At 40.2% G+C, this 16572-nt stretch overlaps 1 protein-coding gene across 7 annotated transcripts in view; it reads left to right on the top strand.

Moving 5' to 3' along the window:
• The first annotated feature begins 403 nt into the window (after positions 1–403).
• Positions 404–16572, top strand: part of LOC132392587 (mitogen-activated protein kinase kinase kinase 20-like) — a 130891-nt gene continuing 114722 nt past the window's right edge. Inside the window, exons 1-4 of one of the 7 annotated variants that reach the window (XM_059966660.1) lie at positions 834–939; positions 1492–1645; positions 1843–2023; positions 12800–12887. In XM_059966660.1, the coding sequence (XP_059822643.1) occupies positions 1865–2023; positions 12800–12887 (247 nt within the window). In that variant the 5' untranslated portion in view covers positions 834–939; positions 1492–1645; positions 1843–1864. The other 6 variants (XM_059966661.1, XM_059966662.1, XM_059966665.1 and 3 more) reach the window with 6 other exon arrangements.

Raw genomic sequence — 16572 nt, forward strand, 5'->3', positions numbered from 1 at the left:
CTTTGTGTTATTCATAGGATTTCCAGCCACTGTATTTTTTTTATATTTTGATACACTTAATGAGAAGGCACACATTAAAACTAATTAACAAAAGAATCAGATTTGACACCTGCAGTACCCGTTGCTATCTTGTTGGCTTATACTTAAAATAGACTGCCTGACAATGCAAATCAAGATGGAAGATTGTCGCTATGGAATTGGATAATTAAGGTGAAAATGCAGTTATGTAGATACAGAAAATGCAGGATTAAGTATTGATTAATTGGATTGCTCCAAGAGGAAATAGAAGGACTCCAATGGCCCTTTTCGATTTTGGATTCTCATTGAGTATCAGTTGTTTCTCTAGACCATTTTTATAATTTATTTTGTTAAAAAAATCATTATAATAAATCTACACTTTACCATTTTCAGCACGTTTGCAGGAAGTGGTGCTTGGAAGTTTGAGCAAGGATTTTTCCCACATTAACTAAAGGAAAATATGTTTTATAATCTGATTTCAGGCGGTTCTGTATAAAGGCAATGGAAGCAAATATATCAGGATTTCTGACTATGCACAAACTGAGAAATATCATCACGGTCTTCCTAATCCTGAATTTCACGTGGTCGATGAATAGAAATATATTTTACAAAATGAGGGCGAAGGTTTCGACCCGAAACGTCGATTGCATCTGCCTGACCCGCGGAGTTTGTGCATCTGCTGGGAGTCCAAGCCGAGCCGGGGACTTCCGGCAACACGCCAGTTCATGATCGTGGGTCCCAACAGAAAGCTCGGGCAAGGCTCCATCGCAGCGGCTCGGAGGGCTGCAGGAGGCGCCGCCTCCCTCGCCGTCAGGGGCGGGCTCTCGGTGCAGGTCAGTCCGCCTATCGCCGGGAATCAGCGTCCTCGCTCCCCTCGGCTGTCTTCGTTGCCACTCACAGACCAAAGCAAGCACAGCGGAGGTAAGAGTCCTGCCTCTCCCCTCTTCCCGAGGGGAGGCCCTCTCCTTGCGTTTGTGAAGTCCGGAAGTACAAGACGGAGCCAAATGGAGCCCGCCTGACGGTGGTGGTCTTGGTCAGGGAGGGCCGTTGTCTTCGGTGTCAGGGTGCGTGGGCGGCGCAAACTTCGGTGGAGTTTGTCTGGTCACCATGGGACGAAGTTTCTGACCGGGGTCCCAAACAAGTTATCCCCATCTCACGTGACATTCGCCTGCAGGCGCCTTCCTGTTCCCATGATTGTTTTATACTTCTAGTGTAATTTTTAAAAAATGTGACTTGTTTGACTCTTGTCAGTGGTTGCAATTGTTTTACGGCAGAGTTAAAGAGATGTGGGGTGGGCACTCGGGCTGCGGGTTCTGCGGGCACGACGTGCCGGGCATTCCTTGGTCAGCGGCCAGCTTGCGAGCTGACACCACGTTACCCCGAACAAGCAATCATCCCAGTCGCTAATGGCTACAGCTGTCAGACTTCTGATGTTGGAAATGCTCGGTGGCTAGAGTTTTTTTTTATTTTTAGCCTGGTGACCTGTGACAACAGCTTTTCTCGTGGAGGTCCACTGGCAGCGCCAAACCCTTGCATAATATAACGTCTTCCATGGGCTTGAGGGGTACCGAAGCACCTTTGCAGTGTTGTTGAGCGAAAGCATCACGAGTTTGAAAGGAGAAACGAGGTTTGACCGAAGTGTTTATATTATGTTTAAAATAAATTGAACATCATTCCTTTTTCGTTATCAAGCCGCGGACACGATCAGGAAATACATTTGTTGAGATTGAAATTAAGGTAATGCTTTGTAACGAGACAGTTTGGTTGGAGGTTTATCGATTTCAGTGACAATTTGTTTATCTGATAACTTCGTGTTTTTTTCAGATTCCGGAGTGGTCATTATGCAATGTTGTCCCCCAGTACATCATTTTTACAAATCAAGTTCGACGATTTACAATTTCATGAAAATTGCGGCGGAGGAAGCTTCGGTAGTGTTTACCGAGCAACATGGTTGTCACAAGGCAAAGAGGTGGCTGTCAAGAAATTGCTAAAGATAGAAAAAGAGGTAAGGCCTAGACCCCCTTAATTAGCCGCTTCCTGTTATATTGCTTCCTGTTATATTCCTGTTATATTGCTTTTTAATATTATGTTTTCAGACAGAACAGTCATGAAAAAGAATCTAGCACATTACCCTCTCCATTGCAATATATTCATTACACTTTTTCTGCCTAACTTTGCCAGTTATAGAGCATCTTCAATATGAAGGCAGGCAAATAATATTTCATCTTGATATTTATCACATTGTCTTGAATTCCCTCCCCCATAAGTGTTGTCATACCTACATTCCGTTTCTGATGACCACCTGGGGGGGGGGGGGATGCTCCCGTTGGCAAAGTAACTTGCAAAATGTAGGTTTTGGCTTCAGTGGTTTTGCTGAAGTTTCACCACAGCTAGATACACTCAGATAAATATTGACTTACTATGATTGAGTGGTTACGTCAAAGTGTCATAATTTTTCTGGTCCATGTGGGATTTTTCTGCTTTTGATGTGTCTGTTCAAAGCATGTTTTATCGGGCACCTGTTGACTGTTGAGAGAAGAGAGGAGTTGTGGAAGGTCCTTTGATTATGTTGGCTTTATACATTTGTGTTGGCATTCACAAACTCTTTTTCCTCATGGAGAAGAAATGCTGCAAGGACAGGCACAGAGCAAAGCAGGGAAACGTTCGATGCAGAAACATGAGTAGCTACTTTTGCTCTCCTGACAAACAACTGCAGTGACTGTCTTGACAACATTAGTAGTTGGACAAAGCTGACAATGTGCTATAAAAAAAACTTGCCTCCTCGATCTTCAGTCTTTTAATTCGATGCTAGATTTAACACAGGAAATGGGCTTGATGGATTCACTTTGTTTCAGATGGTTGTAAGCTTTGTGGTTTTACACATCCAGCTTTACCCCACCACTTCCTGTGTCGATCTCTCCACAGCCTTTAAAGTTTCAGATGATTATTCGAGTATCCAGTACTAGGTGAGCAGAAATGTTTACTTCCTAGATTCCGGGAAGACTTGCACTTGGCTGTCATTATAAGCTTCGTTCCAAGCCACTCACAATATTCTTCTCGATGATGACTACATGCAACGAGACTGTTCACAGCTCCAGTGCTGGAACTGAATGTCGAAAATCAAACTTGTCTAACCTTAAAGCCACCTATTTGTACGGCTGTTATTACTCAATTTTATTCTCGCTTCATCTGCTGTTCAATCACTTTTGTTAAGCATGAGATCTAGTCATAAGGCAAGTAGGATAAAAGAGAAGAGCAAGAAGATAACTGGGGAGAGAGTAGGACCACTCAAGCATAAAGGAAGCCACATGTGCTTCGAAGAGAGTATATGGATGAGGGCTGAAATTGGTATTTAGTATTAGCATTTACCAAGGAGAAGAGTGAGTCAGTCTGGATTCTGCTCATGTGCTATTGCATTTTGAGATAAAGGAAGAGTTAGTGAAGAACATTTAAGTTGGATAAATCCCCAGAACCTGACAGGATATGGTAATTAGAATGAAATTGTAATTTAACCGTTTCCGATTCCTTATATCATTTATTAATTTGAGTAGAGGAGCAGAGTTGTCAGCACTAATGATTTTATTTGATATAATAGAATAGCCCAGCTTTGTTTAGTTTATTTTGTTTTTGATTTTTCAATTTGGGGTTTTTTTTTTCCTTTTTTTTGTATCTTGTTTATATTAAGGGTTTGGGAGGTCAATTATATTAGTGTTACCTATAGTTTTTACTCACGTGTTAATTGCCAACAATGTAATCCCACTCCTTTTGTATTACTATGACCATTATGTATTTGTCTTTGAAAAATTCAATAAAAAGATTGAAAAAGAAAGAAAGAAAGTGGCTGGAGATGAGATTGCCAATGCCTTGACCAAGTTCTTCATTCCCTCTCTAGCCACAGATGAGGTCCTAGAAATTTGCTAGGTGACATTGTTCAAAAAGGGAAACAGGGACAATTCTAGAAACTATAGACTGGTCAGTATCATGGTTCCCCTCTCCAGGTTTCACCTACCATCTGCCACCTTGTGCTGCTTTCCCGCCCCCCCCTCCCCCCACCTTTTTACTCTGACTTCTCCTTTTCCTTTCCAGCCCTGATGTAGGGTGTCGGTCCGAAATGCCAATCGTTCACTCTTTTCATAAGAAAAAGGAGCAGGTATAGGCCATCTGGCCTGTTGAGCCTGCTCCTCCATTTAATACAATCATGGCTGATCTGACCATGGACTCATCTCCACCTTCCTGCCTTTTCTCCATAACCCTTAATTCCCCTACTATTTCCATAGATGCTGCCTCGGCTGCTGAGTTCCTTCAGCATTTTGTGTCTGTTGCTTTGGATTTCCAGCATCTGCGGACTTCCTTGTGTTTGCACTCTTGGCCCCTTGCCAGTCAGCCAATCCATACTGGTATCTTTCCTCTAATATCATTGCTATCTTGTTAAGCAATTTAATTGAGTCTTGTGAGGGTGTAACAAAGCTGTTGATGAAGATAGAGCTGTGGATGTTGTCTTCATGGATTTTTTGTAAGCTGTTCAACAAGGACCCTCGTGGTAAGCTCATCTAGGAGATTTCGCAAGCATGGGATCAATGGTTGCTTGGGTGTTTGTTTCATTTTCATTTTTAGAATCTTTTTATTGGTACATAATCCTCTACAGCTATAAAATGATATAAAACTTCCAACAGATTAATATGTATACAATTAATACAAAGAAAAAAAAGTTGATGGTAAAATATAAAAATGGGGGGGGGATTATTTATATATATTGGGAAAAAGAAGGGAAAAAAAGAACCCCATCTAACTAGGAAAAAAACCCCACTGACTACAAAAAAAAGGGGGAAACCCTTTAGGAATCAACCCCCGGAGCAATATGTTTGACCATCATCTAAATATTTTTTAAAAAGTCATCAACCGCCATTCCATATTTATATAAAAAAAATAAAATCGGAAGGAAACCATATAGCTTAATTCAAAATAAATGATAATATTTGGCAAAAGAACCCCATCTTCTCTCAAAATCAAATCGAGGATCAAAAGTTCTACTTCTAATTTTTTCCAAAATAAGACATAACATTACTTGAGAAAACCATTCAATTAATGTAGGGGAATAAATATCTTTCCATTTTAATAAATTAGTCCTTCTTGCCAGTAGTGTAACAAATGCAATTACATGTTGATCTGAAGATGAAATACCCTGAATATGATGCGGAACTATTCCAAATAGAACAATCAGTCTATTAGGTTGTAAATGAATTTTCAGAGCTTTAGAAATTGTAGAAAATAAAGATTTCCAAAACGATTTTAATGAAGAACGTGACCAGAACATATGTGACAAAGTAGCTACTTCAGTTTTTCATCTATTGCAGTAGTTGTCTATAGTGGGAAATATTTTAGATAGTCTCTCCTTTGTTAAGTAATAACGGTGAACAATTTTAAATTGAATTAAACAATAGTTGGCACATACAGAAGAAGAATTTACGTTTTTCAAAACTCGAAGCCAATCTTCATTAACAAAGGTTATTTTAAGTTCTCTCTCCCAATCTTGTTTAATCTTTTTTGATAGGTTCTCTTTTTGTAACAAAAATAAATTATAAATTCTGCTAATGGAACCTTTCACTAAAGGATTCAATTTCAAAATCGCATCCAACAAATCAGATTCTTGTAAATATGGAAACTTAGGTAAATATTGTTGTAAAAAATATCTAATCTGAAAATATTGCCAAAAAATGTATGAGTGAGAGAATATTTGTTAATTAACTCTTCAAAGGTCATCAATCGACCATCACAAAATAAATCTGTAAAAGAATGGATCCCTTTATTTTTCCATAGGAGAAAAGTGGGGTCAGTTGTTGAGGGTTTAAATGAAAAGTTTAGATATTTTAAAAAAACTAGACAACTTAAGTTGTTTAAAATTAAGGGTGTTTTGATTTAGTGTGACTTCCCCAAAGAAGACAGAGTATAGTGGTGGATGGGACTTAATTCTGGCTGGATGTCTATGACTAGTGGTGGTCTGTAGGAACCTGCACTTGGAAATTTGCTATTTGTGATTATATATAAATGACCTAGATAAAAGTGTGAATGAGTGGATTAATATGTTTGCATGCAATACAAAAATTGGTTGTGGAAGATTGCCAAAGGATACAATGGGATATGGATCAGTGCAGATCTGGGTAGAAAAATGGCGGATGGAGTTTAATCCAGCTAACTGTGAGGTTTTGCATTTGGGAGATCAAACATAACTATTATATGCATCTGTCATTTCAGAGTTATTTTTCAAAAAAAGAAAGCATTTGAAGCAGACTGCATATACAGTGTGACGATGCTGTAGCAGCTAGCTAATTCTCCTATCCATTAAGCTTCATGCCCACAATGCCGTGTCCCTGCTTGATTTTATGTACATGATACATACATATGTAACTATCCTTCACCACAGTGCACTTTCCAGGAGAAATTACCTGGAGAGCCAGTCCCAATTGCCTAGCTTGGCCTGTGACCCCCTGAACATTTCCTGTCCATGCATCTGACCAAACATCTTTTATATGTTGCGGTTCTGCCGCCTCTGCCACTTCCTCTGGAAGCTTGTTCCATATACCCACCATGCTCTGCGTTTTATAAAAAAAAAAAAAAAAAATTATTGTCTTTCAGGTCCCTTATAAATCTTTGCCCTCTTACTTTCGGTTCCCTTAACCCGGGAAAAGCCTCTGGCTGTTCACCTTGTCTATACCCCTCATGATTTTATAAACATCTGTATGGTCATCCCTGAGCTTCCTGTGCTCCAGGAAAAATCGTTCATGCTTATCCAACCTCTCCCTAAAATTCAAACCTTCCTGTCCAGGTAACATCCTCATGAATCCTTTTTGTACCCTTTCCAGTTTAATGACATCCAGTCTCTTTCCATCAAGCCAATCAATAATGGCAAGACCTTGAACAGTATTAATATAGAGAGGTATCTTGGGGTCCATGTTCATAGCTCCCTGTAAGTGGCAGCACAGGTTGAAAGGCTGGTAAAGAAGACGAGGCATACTTGGCTTTATTAATCAAATCACTGAGTTCAAGAGTCAGGAAGTTATGTTGCAGCACATCGAGAGTATTCCATTGCATTCTGGTAACCCCATTATAGAAAAGGTGTGGAGGCTTTGGAGAAGATGCAGAAGTGGTTTGCTAGGATGCCGCCTGGATTAGAGTACATGTGCTATGAGGAGAGGTAAAATTTTATGTTCTTTTTGTTTTCTAGAGCAGTAAAGGTTGAGAGGAGACCTAATGAAAGTTTGTAAGATTATGAGAGGCAATAATAGACAGCCAATATCTTTTTCCCAGTATTAAAATGTCTAATACTAGAGTTCATGTGTCTTAAGGTGAGGTGGTAAGTTCGAAGGAAATGTTCGAAGGAAAAAGTGTTTTTGTGCTGTATTGTTACATGTCCTATGTAAGTGTCCCACTTCTGCTGGACTAGGTAGGGATTTGGACCCAGTTAAGCAATATTTTGATCTTAATGTTTAAATCTTTGTTTTTAAATTCCCACCATGATCTTGGCCCCTTCTCTAGTTCTATCACTGACATGTTTTCATCTCTTGTTCATGCCTAGTATCATCAACTTCAGTTACAATACCTTTACAAATTGCAGCTTCAGTTACCAAGCCCATAAACTCTGAAGTCCTTTCTTTAAATCTTTCCCCTTTGTCTCTAATATACTCCTTAGCTTATATGTTTTATCAGGTTTTTGATCAGCCTGCTGTTTCATTAGGTGGTGACCCACTGCCAGTTTTTATTTGGGATTGCTTCTATAAAGTGACTTGGAATACTTGTTAAATTACGTAATACCGAGGCCTTGGGCCTACTCCAGGCTGCTCCTGGGTTCGGATCTAAGAACTCATTTTGGTTCAGAATATTGTCGCTGGCTTCTATGATTTGCATGATTTGTGGGGGGGGGGGGGGTTCTCCCTTTCTTTGCACATCAGGTGTTGATTTTTTTTAAATTGGGTTCTTTTGGGTTTCTTGCTTTGTGGCTGCCTGTAAGCAAACAAATATCAAGGTTGTATAATTTATATATTTGATAAGAAATTTTACTTTGAAACTTTGCTGCTGAGATAAAACTCAATGCTCTCAAAATCCATGTGTCTCGAGGGAAATTCAGTTCTGAGAATCAGTTTTTTTTATGAGAGGACATGCTTCTGACACTAGAATGAAATTCATATTGACACTGGGTACCCTAGCAACAATATGCAACTGGGAGCTGGCTTAGTTACTGGAAGCTAGGCCCTGTACGTCAACAGGACATTCCATCATGTAATGAGCTCCCTGGGGAGTGGAGTTGTAAAGCAAGCCTCATCTACAAAAGCTGAAAATAATCTTCAGCAGAGCATATGAAACACTTTGGATGTATGTGAGATTTATAAATTATTACAAATGAAGAAAGAAAAACAATTTAAAAATCTGTATTCATTAATGCTTATCCCAGTCCTTTGCAATGGCTCCCTTCCATTGAAACCAATGGGGAGGTTGTCCCTGTGCCAGCTCCAGCCCAGCTTGCGTGGACTTCCCATGTCTAGGAATTGAGTGGATTTGTGTTAACACCAAAAATGAGTGCAACTTCCCGATCTCCACCCTCACACAGAAATCCTGACCTTCTGATATAAAACCTGTGCCATTGCTCTGGATGTGAAAGATCAAAACTCCTTGTGCTTAAAACTCAAGAGTTATGAAACCTTAAATTTAAAATAGACATTGGCTCAATGTTGCATTCAGGAGCAATTGGAGTAGTTTCCATGAAGAGGTGAAGAGCTGGACTCTGGGCACTGAGAGCAGCAGATTGTTGCACTGGAAATGTAATATGTAGTTGTATTCTGGAATGATGATGTCATTCTAGAGCCCTATCTTCAACTTATCATCTGTTAATAAAATGTTGAAAGATAAATACTGATCCTGAGAGCATTTTTAGAAAAAAAAACTTAATTACTCTGACAAGTTCAATTTGGAACAGCACTGTTTTAAATAAATTATAATGTATCATAATAAACATCCCTAGCACAGGATAATATTAGGGACTCTGAAAGAGAGGAAACTTACTTTATATGCAACACTCTGGATGAGTGAAGCGTCTTGCAGGGTCTCAGTTCTGCTAAACACCTGCTGAATTAGGGTTGTGTGTTTAAGAGAAAGTTACCTCCTGTGTGCTTGTGTTTGTTGAAGATTAGCCCCTCTCAAAGTACTCACACTGCGTTCAACAGCAGGAGTTTGTATGATGTGAGCATCACACACTCTACAATGCCATGGAATGTGTAGTCATCTGTATCAACGGTACAGCCAAGCCATTGCAACAGCAGTCAAATTTAGTTGATGCTGTGAAGTGTCTTTCCAGGATGACCATATCTGTACATGGTAGTCCAAGTACAGCCTCACCAACTATCTTTACAATTGCAACGTAATGTCCCAGCGCCTATAATTCAGTGCCCTGGGTGATGAAGGCCAGTGTGCTAAATGCTCTTTACACAATCCTGTCTACATGTGACGCTGCTTTCAGCAAACTATGTACCTATTCCTTTCTGCTTCCTTGTGCCTGATCATTCCAAGTGCAAGTGCAGCGCTGGCTTGACTTTCCAAAACCATACTGCATTTATCTGCATTGAAATCCATTTATCACTCCCTATCAACCGCAGCCTAACTTCGCGGTATCCACGGGCTCGCTGATCTAGTCCTTCAAAATTATTTGTATAAATAACAATGGTCCCAACATCATTGGCACATCATTAATTACCAGCCTCCATTCTGACCACCACTTTCTGCCTCTCCAACCTGTAATAGAGAAATTAATAAGGAGTTCAGTGAATCCGTAGATGAACTATGCTGTAGATAGGCGGGGAGAAGATTCCAAGTACAATTTTTAAAAAAAGGCCTCAAGCTTCCTGTATACATCCTGCATAATCCTAAGACTATTACCTTAGTAACCTTCCCCCAACCCCAAATCGTTCCTTCAGCTGTTAACTGGAAGCCATTTTGTTCTGATTGTTTGGTCAAGTTCAGAGACTGTTTGGTTAGCTTTGCTTTGAATTAAAGCACCCACGATTGTACTTGATTGGTCCGGAATTGAAATGAGAGAACTTGGATGCTTGTGTTTTAAAGGATAGAGCTTTATTATGCAAGGAATCCGACCACAAGTCCCTCCAAAGAACTGAAGGGATCATCGGAGTTGCCCTTCTACCTGTCAGAAATATCTATCAGCATTGTCAGTGACCTCTCCCATCCATCCCACAGTCTCTTTGGAGTCCTGCCATTAGGCGGGAGGTACTGTAGCATTAGGACCAGAGCTGTTAGGATGGGAAACAGCTTCTTTCTCGTGCAACTAAGAATTCCCTGCCACCATTCAAAATCGGAATCCAAACCAAATCAAGTTTATTTATCATTCAAACCATACTGTCAACTGAGACAGTGTACCTCTGAGGTCAAGGTGCACAACATGTATTCAGAATAGTGGGAGAAAAATAACCACACATCCTTGCGCAAGAAAACACATGCATACTACAAGAGTCCTGAACAACATGCTGCCAGTCCAACCTGTCATTCCACTGGTTGAACATCGGAGGGCGCCACTGACGGGAGAGGCCAGCCCCCAACAGCGCATGGACCACTTCTGGCATCTCCTCATCTGGACTGCATCCAGATTCTATCACGCATGAAGCACCAGCAGCATTATGCTGTTTACTTTTTAATGTGTGTCATTAATACACCTTATTATTTGATAATTTACTAGTGGTAATATTACTTTGTGTTATGTGTGAGAGTTATATGTACTGTGTTGTGCACCTTGGTCTAGAGGAATGTTGTTTTGTTTCTACTGTTGAAAGACCATAAATTGAACTTGATAATATTAATGCCACTATTCTTGATTTTAAAAACCAGAAATGAACGTCCAATTATAGCTTTTAGGAAACTCCATCTTTTTTTCAGATCAAGAGTAATGGAAACAGTCTTACAAGATTCTGTCTTCAAAATACCAGAGTCAAGTTCTCTGAGTTTGATTCCAAACCAATCAAAACTTGTGAGCTAAGAAACGTTGTGTGGTAACTCTGGGACAGGCTGTTCCTGAACAACTATCAGTGCAGGGGGACTGTATGTTTTTTATTTAATATGAAACCCTTAAGCCAGAAGATATTTGGTAGAACTCATTCCTTTAGGCTTGAAGTAAAGGTCATGTTGATGGAGAAAATCTGTTGATGAGATACTTAGAGTTATTCGTTGTTTTTCTTTCAAGTCACCTCAACAATAAGCAAATGCTTTGAGAAGTTGGCCTCATCCTACCACCCACACTGGGCCTCCTACAGTTCGCCCACTGACACAGTGGAGTGACAGATGACACAATAGCCACAGCTCTACACACTGTCCTTACACATCTGGAAAAGAAGGATGCTTATGTGTGAATGCTGTTCTTGGACTACAGTTCAACATCATAATTCCCTCCAGGCTCAGCAAGAAGCTCAGAGACCTTGGCCTTCACCCTGCCTTGTGTAGCTGGATCCTGGACTTCCTGTCAGATCACTGGCAGGTGGTAAGAGTGGGCTCCCTCAGCTCTGCCCCTCAACACAGGTGCCCCTCAGGGCTGTGTCGTAAGCCCCCTCCTTTACTCTCTGTATACCCATAACTGTGTCGCCACCCTCAACTCCAATCTGCTAATTAAATTTGCTAACGATAATACACTGATTGGCCTGATCTCAAATAATAATGAGACAGCCTACAGAGAGGAAGTCATCACCCTGACACAGTGGTGTCAAGAAAACAAGCTCTCCCTCAATGTCACAAACACAAAGGAGGAATGGAGACAGGCTAACCCCTATTGACATCAATGGATCTGGGGTTAAGAGGGTAAACAGCTTCAAGTTCCTCATCATAAACATCACTGAGGATCTCACGTGGTCTGTACGTACCGGCTATGTGGTGAAAAAAGCACAACAGCGCCTCTTTCACCTCACACAGTTGAAGAAGTTTGGTGTGGGCCCTCAGATCCTAAGAACTTTCTACAGGGGCACGATTGTGAGCATTCTGACTGGCTATCACAGCCTGGTATGGGAACTGTACCTCCCTTAATTACAGGACTCTGCAGAGAGTGGTGTGGACAGCCCAGCACATCTGTAGATGTGAACTTCCCACTATTCAGGACATTTACAGAGACTGGTGTGTAAAAAGGGCCTGAAGGATCATTGGGGACCCGAGTCTCCCCAACCACAAATTGTTCCAGCTGCTACCATCTGGGAAACGGTATGGCAACATTAAAGCCAGGATCAACAGGCTCTGGGACAGCTTCTTCCACCAGGCTATCAGACTAGTTAATTCACACTGATAGAACTGTATTTCTATGTTATATTGATTGTCCTGTTGTTCATACTATTTATTACAAATGACTGAAAGATGTGAGTAATAAAGTCAATTCAGTTCAAGTTATCTGAATGGAATGTTTCTTCAGGTAAAATATTTTGTAGAATAAACTATTTCCAGTTTTAATTCGCGTAAGTGATGATCCATTTCTGTTGGAAATTTCATTTAAGTACAATTTGCTTTTTGGAGAAAATGGTCTTAACACATTATGGTCTTCAGTTTTTGTTTGATTGACACTGGCAGCCCATGCCTTTTGGAGTAGTCAGGTTGTACTTAATTCTAAATATTCGAATTTTAAGATGTGTAACTTTTTAAAGGCCATATCATCCTACAGGTGAATCATAGAATACCTTTGTTTTTGAGAGTTGTTAGCATTAAAATAATATTGCTGGTAAATAAATGAATAATATTTTTTTTTTAAATCTAGGCAGAAATTCTCAGTGTTCTCAGCCACAGAAATATCATTCAATTCTATGGAGCTGTCTTAGAGTCACCAAACTATGCCATAGTCACTGGTGAGTAGGCATCTAATATGCTACACTATTCTTCTTGCTTACCCAACGTGCTGCTTTAATGAAATACAGTTCCTGGTCGTTTCATTATCAATAGAAAAGCTGCAATTCATAGTTACAAGCAGCTTTAGATTTTGTTCTTGCAAGTGTAACTTAAGCATGTATTACTTTTGTTAAATTTGTTACATTGCTTCAAATGAATTTTCAGTCTATTTATATAAATATTTATGTTTTATAGGACTGGCCATTGTTTATTTTTTCTCTATAGTATTGCTTACATTTTTAAAAAAATAAATTACTGTTTCCTCTCTCCAAATATTTAAATTGCCTCTCTGTATGTGTATGTTTGCCAATACATCTTTTGATTAATTGGTGTTAAATTTTAAATTTATCTTTGCTGTAAAGACTATTCTTCTATTAGAAAAAATAGCAAAATATTTTTATATCTGTCATTCAACAAAGGAAAATATTTGAGATACTATTCATTTTTCAGAAGCATTTTTAGTTATCATATCCCGATGATATCTTGAACATTATTGGACCTGCTCATCTGCTTTACAGCATCCTTGTAACATATTCACATTCCATTTGTCTCAAAAGTTTTCCGAAGTCACAGTGGTAGCTTCAGAGTGATGGGACCCCCATTTTGTGCAGTCACTCTTTCTCCTTCCACCCCCCCCCCCCCCAACCGGCTTTGCCACAAAGGGTTTGAAACACATGCAGAAAATGTACCACTTTGAAAATGACATCAATAGAGAGACAGGAATTCAGTTGGGCCACATCTAAGAAATGCTTTCTTTCCTTTTCTCAGCTCCAACCCATCTATGTACAGTCTGTGGTTAAGCTCATGAAAATTGTTCAACTGATCAACCACAAAGATTCCATGTAAAAGTAATAATTATTCAAGACAAAATCCAAGTGTAGGAACTTGAGGTTAAAATAAGGAAACTGTTATATGTTTATATTCCAAAAGCCAGTGCCCCTTTGGGACGTATTAAGACGGAAGTGTTTAAAATTGCTGTGGCAGAAGGTGCTGTCTAACCATGGGGTTTAATATGTGATACAAGTGTAGCACACTGGCTTTGCAAAGTTTTCCTGTGGCCCCTGGATATTTGACAAATTTGCCAGAAGTTATTTAAGTGTTCTCCAAATAAAGGTACATGCATTCCTAGGAGTGGAGCCAAATTCAGCGTCAGCTCAAAACTATTCATGTTACTGCGACTGCACTGCAGTATTACCCGGTCTCGACAGTCAAGCTGCCCATGCTGACATCTGCAAATACTCAGAAACTAGCTCTGAGATATAGTTGCCAAATTCACTGAAGCGAGGAGGAGGATGGACCTTGTGCTTAACACCCGCACTGAAAGTACTCTGTGAACTTCTGGCCGCCTCATCCCAAGAAGGATTTGGCAGCTTTGGAGAGGGGTCAGGGGTGGTTTTCCAGGTTGTTACTTTTATTAGAAGGATTGAGCTATCAGAGACACCCTGGATGAACTTGGGGTGTTTCCTCTAGCCTATTGGAGGTTGAATGGAGACCTGCATGAAGTTTCTGAGAGTGTGAGCTGTTGAGCATAGTGGGCATACTACACTGGTGCCAGAATGTGTCCCCCAGCACACCCTGGGAACGTTGGCTGTTAACAGATGATGCATTTCGCTGTGTGTTGTGCTGTACATCTGCCTCTGAATCAGGGAGATAGTCAGAAACTTTTCCTCAGGGGAGAAGTAAAGTACCAGACAACACGTTAGAGGTGAGTGGGGAGAAAGTTTCAAGGAGGTATGCAGGACAAGTGGGTGGAAGCAGATACAATAGTGACATTAAAGAAGTTTTTAAATTGACAGATGGCTATACGGTAATGGGAGGAATGTGGATCTTGTACATGCAAAAGTGAATTACTTTAATTTTGTACATGTTTGGTGCAGACGTTGAAAGCTGAAGTGCTTGTTCCTTTTCTGCAGTCCAAATGCTGGAGGAACTGGACATGTTGAGCAGCATCTATGGAGAGGAATAAACAGTCGATGTTTTGGCTTGAAGCCCAAATGTTGACTGTTCAGCCCTCTCCATGGATGCTGCCTACCCTGCTGAGTTTCTCCAGCATTTCATGTGTTTGTTACCTTGGACCCTGCATCTGCAGAATCTCCTGTGCTGTGTTGCTCCATGTATCCACAAGGCAGAATTCCTCTGCAGAGGTCCTCCAACAATGAAGCTTCATGGCAAGACCATGGGGAACATGAACCACTTTAGGTTTCATTCCTGGTGAAGGCTGATATCAAGAATGAAGTTTGCTGCCATTTTTCATTTTTCCAGTGCAACCTTTGGTCAATTAAGGAAAAATGTATTTGAAAATCGAAACTGAAGATGTTAATGCCTGCCCTTCTCCCATGGTTCTAACATATAGACTACCAACAGCATAACACCATGCTGTCTCTCCAAAAATCATCTGAAAGTCCAGCAGATCAGCATCAGTGTCCTCTCTCAGACCAACATTATCACTAATTATGTTCAGTTAGCTATACAGGATAGACAAAGTTGTTCAAAGTCAAAAGAAAATGTATTATCAGAGTACATACTTGTCACCATGTACAATCCTGAGATTCTTTTTCTGCTGGCATACTTAGCAAATGTATATAAGAGTAACTAAACAGGATCAATGAAAGAGCAGGAGTGCAGAAGACAACAAATGGTGCAAATGCAAATATAAATAAATAGCAATAAATAACGAGAGCAGGAAATAACAAGATAAAGAGTCCTTAAAGTGAGATCATTGATTGTGGAACATCTCAATAGATGAGTGCACTTATCCTCGTTTGTTCAAGAGCATGATGGTTGAGGGGTAGTAATTGTTCTTGAACCTGGTGGTGCAAGTCCTGAGGCTCTTGTCTCTTTTACCTGATGGCAGCAGTGGGAAAAGAGTGAAGAGTTGTTTTACAAAATGCTAACATTTTCTCTCCTTTCCAGTTCTGATGATGGATCCTCATTCTGAAACTTTAACTCTGGTTCTCATTCCACAGATGTTGCCTGACACACTGAGTGCATCCAGTGTTTTCTGTGTTTTTTTTTAATTATTATTTCAGATTTCCAGCATCTGCAGATTGTGATTTTCATAAATTCTTTGCATTCCTACCACTAGAATCCCAAAGCATCACTCTATTCTGATAGCAATTACCAGGCTAAGGAAAGGATTTGAGAATGTGGCGAAGTTGCCTTGTACAAACACAACATCCCCAGCGACTAAAATTCCTGGCTCATGGCTTCTCAAAGTAGAGAAGTTGTTGTTGAGAGTCGTGAGTCAATGCTTTGGGAGCCCACACAAGCCCCGGTTAAGTGGTAAAAAGGATGCAGCTCCTCACTAACATACCCATGTAGTCATGCACTTCCAGTTCGCTCGGGAGCAGTGTGCAGCTCTCACAGTGACCCTTTGTGAGTTTCAGAAAAGCCACAGGACTGAAATGGAAGCAACTTATCCTTGGTCCCAGAGCTCTGCCCAAGAAGAGGTGACACAAGATAATAGAAATTTATTGGACAGCCTTGTACTTTATTTACATAGAAAGGTACTTTATTGATCCCGAAGGAAATTACAGTGTCACAGTAACATTACAAGTGCACAGATATACAAATATTAGAAGAAGTTAAAAAAAGTTACCTCAAACAGTCTAAGAGGAGGTGGTATCACTTCCCCAGCAATAGTTT

The sequence above is a fragment of the Hypanus sabinus genome, chromosome 4, assembly GCF_030144855.1.
Source record: "Hypanus sabinus isolate sHypSab1 chromosome 4, sHypSab1.hap1, whole genome shotgun sequence".
Lineage (NCBI taxonomy): Eukaryota > Metazoa > Chordata > Chondrichthyes > Myliobatiformes > Dasyatidae > Hypanus > Hypanus sabinus.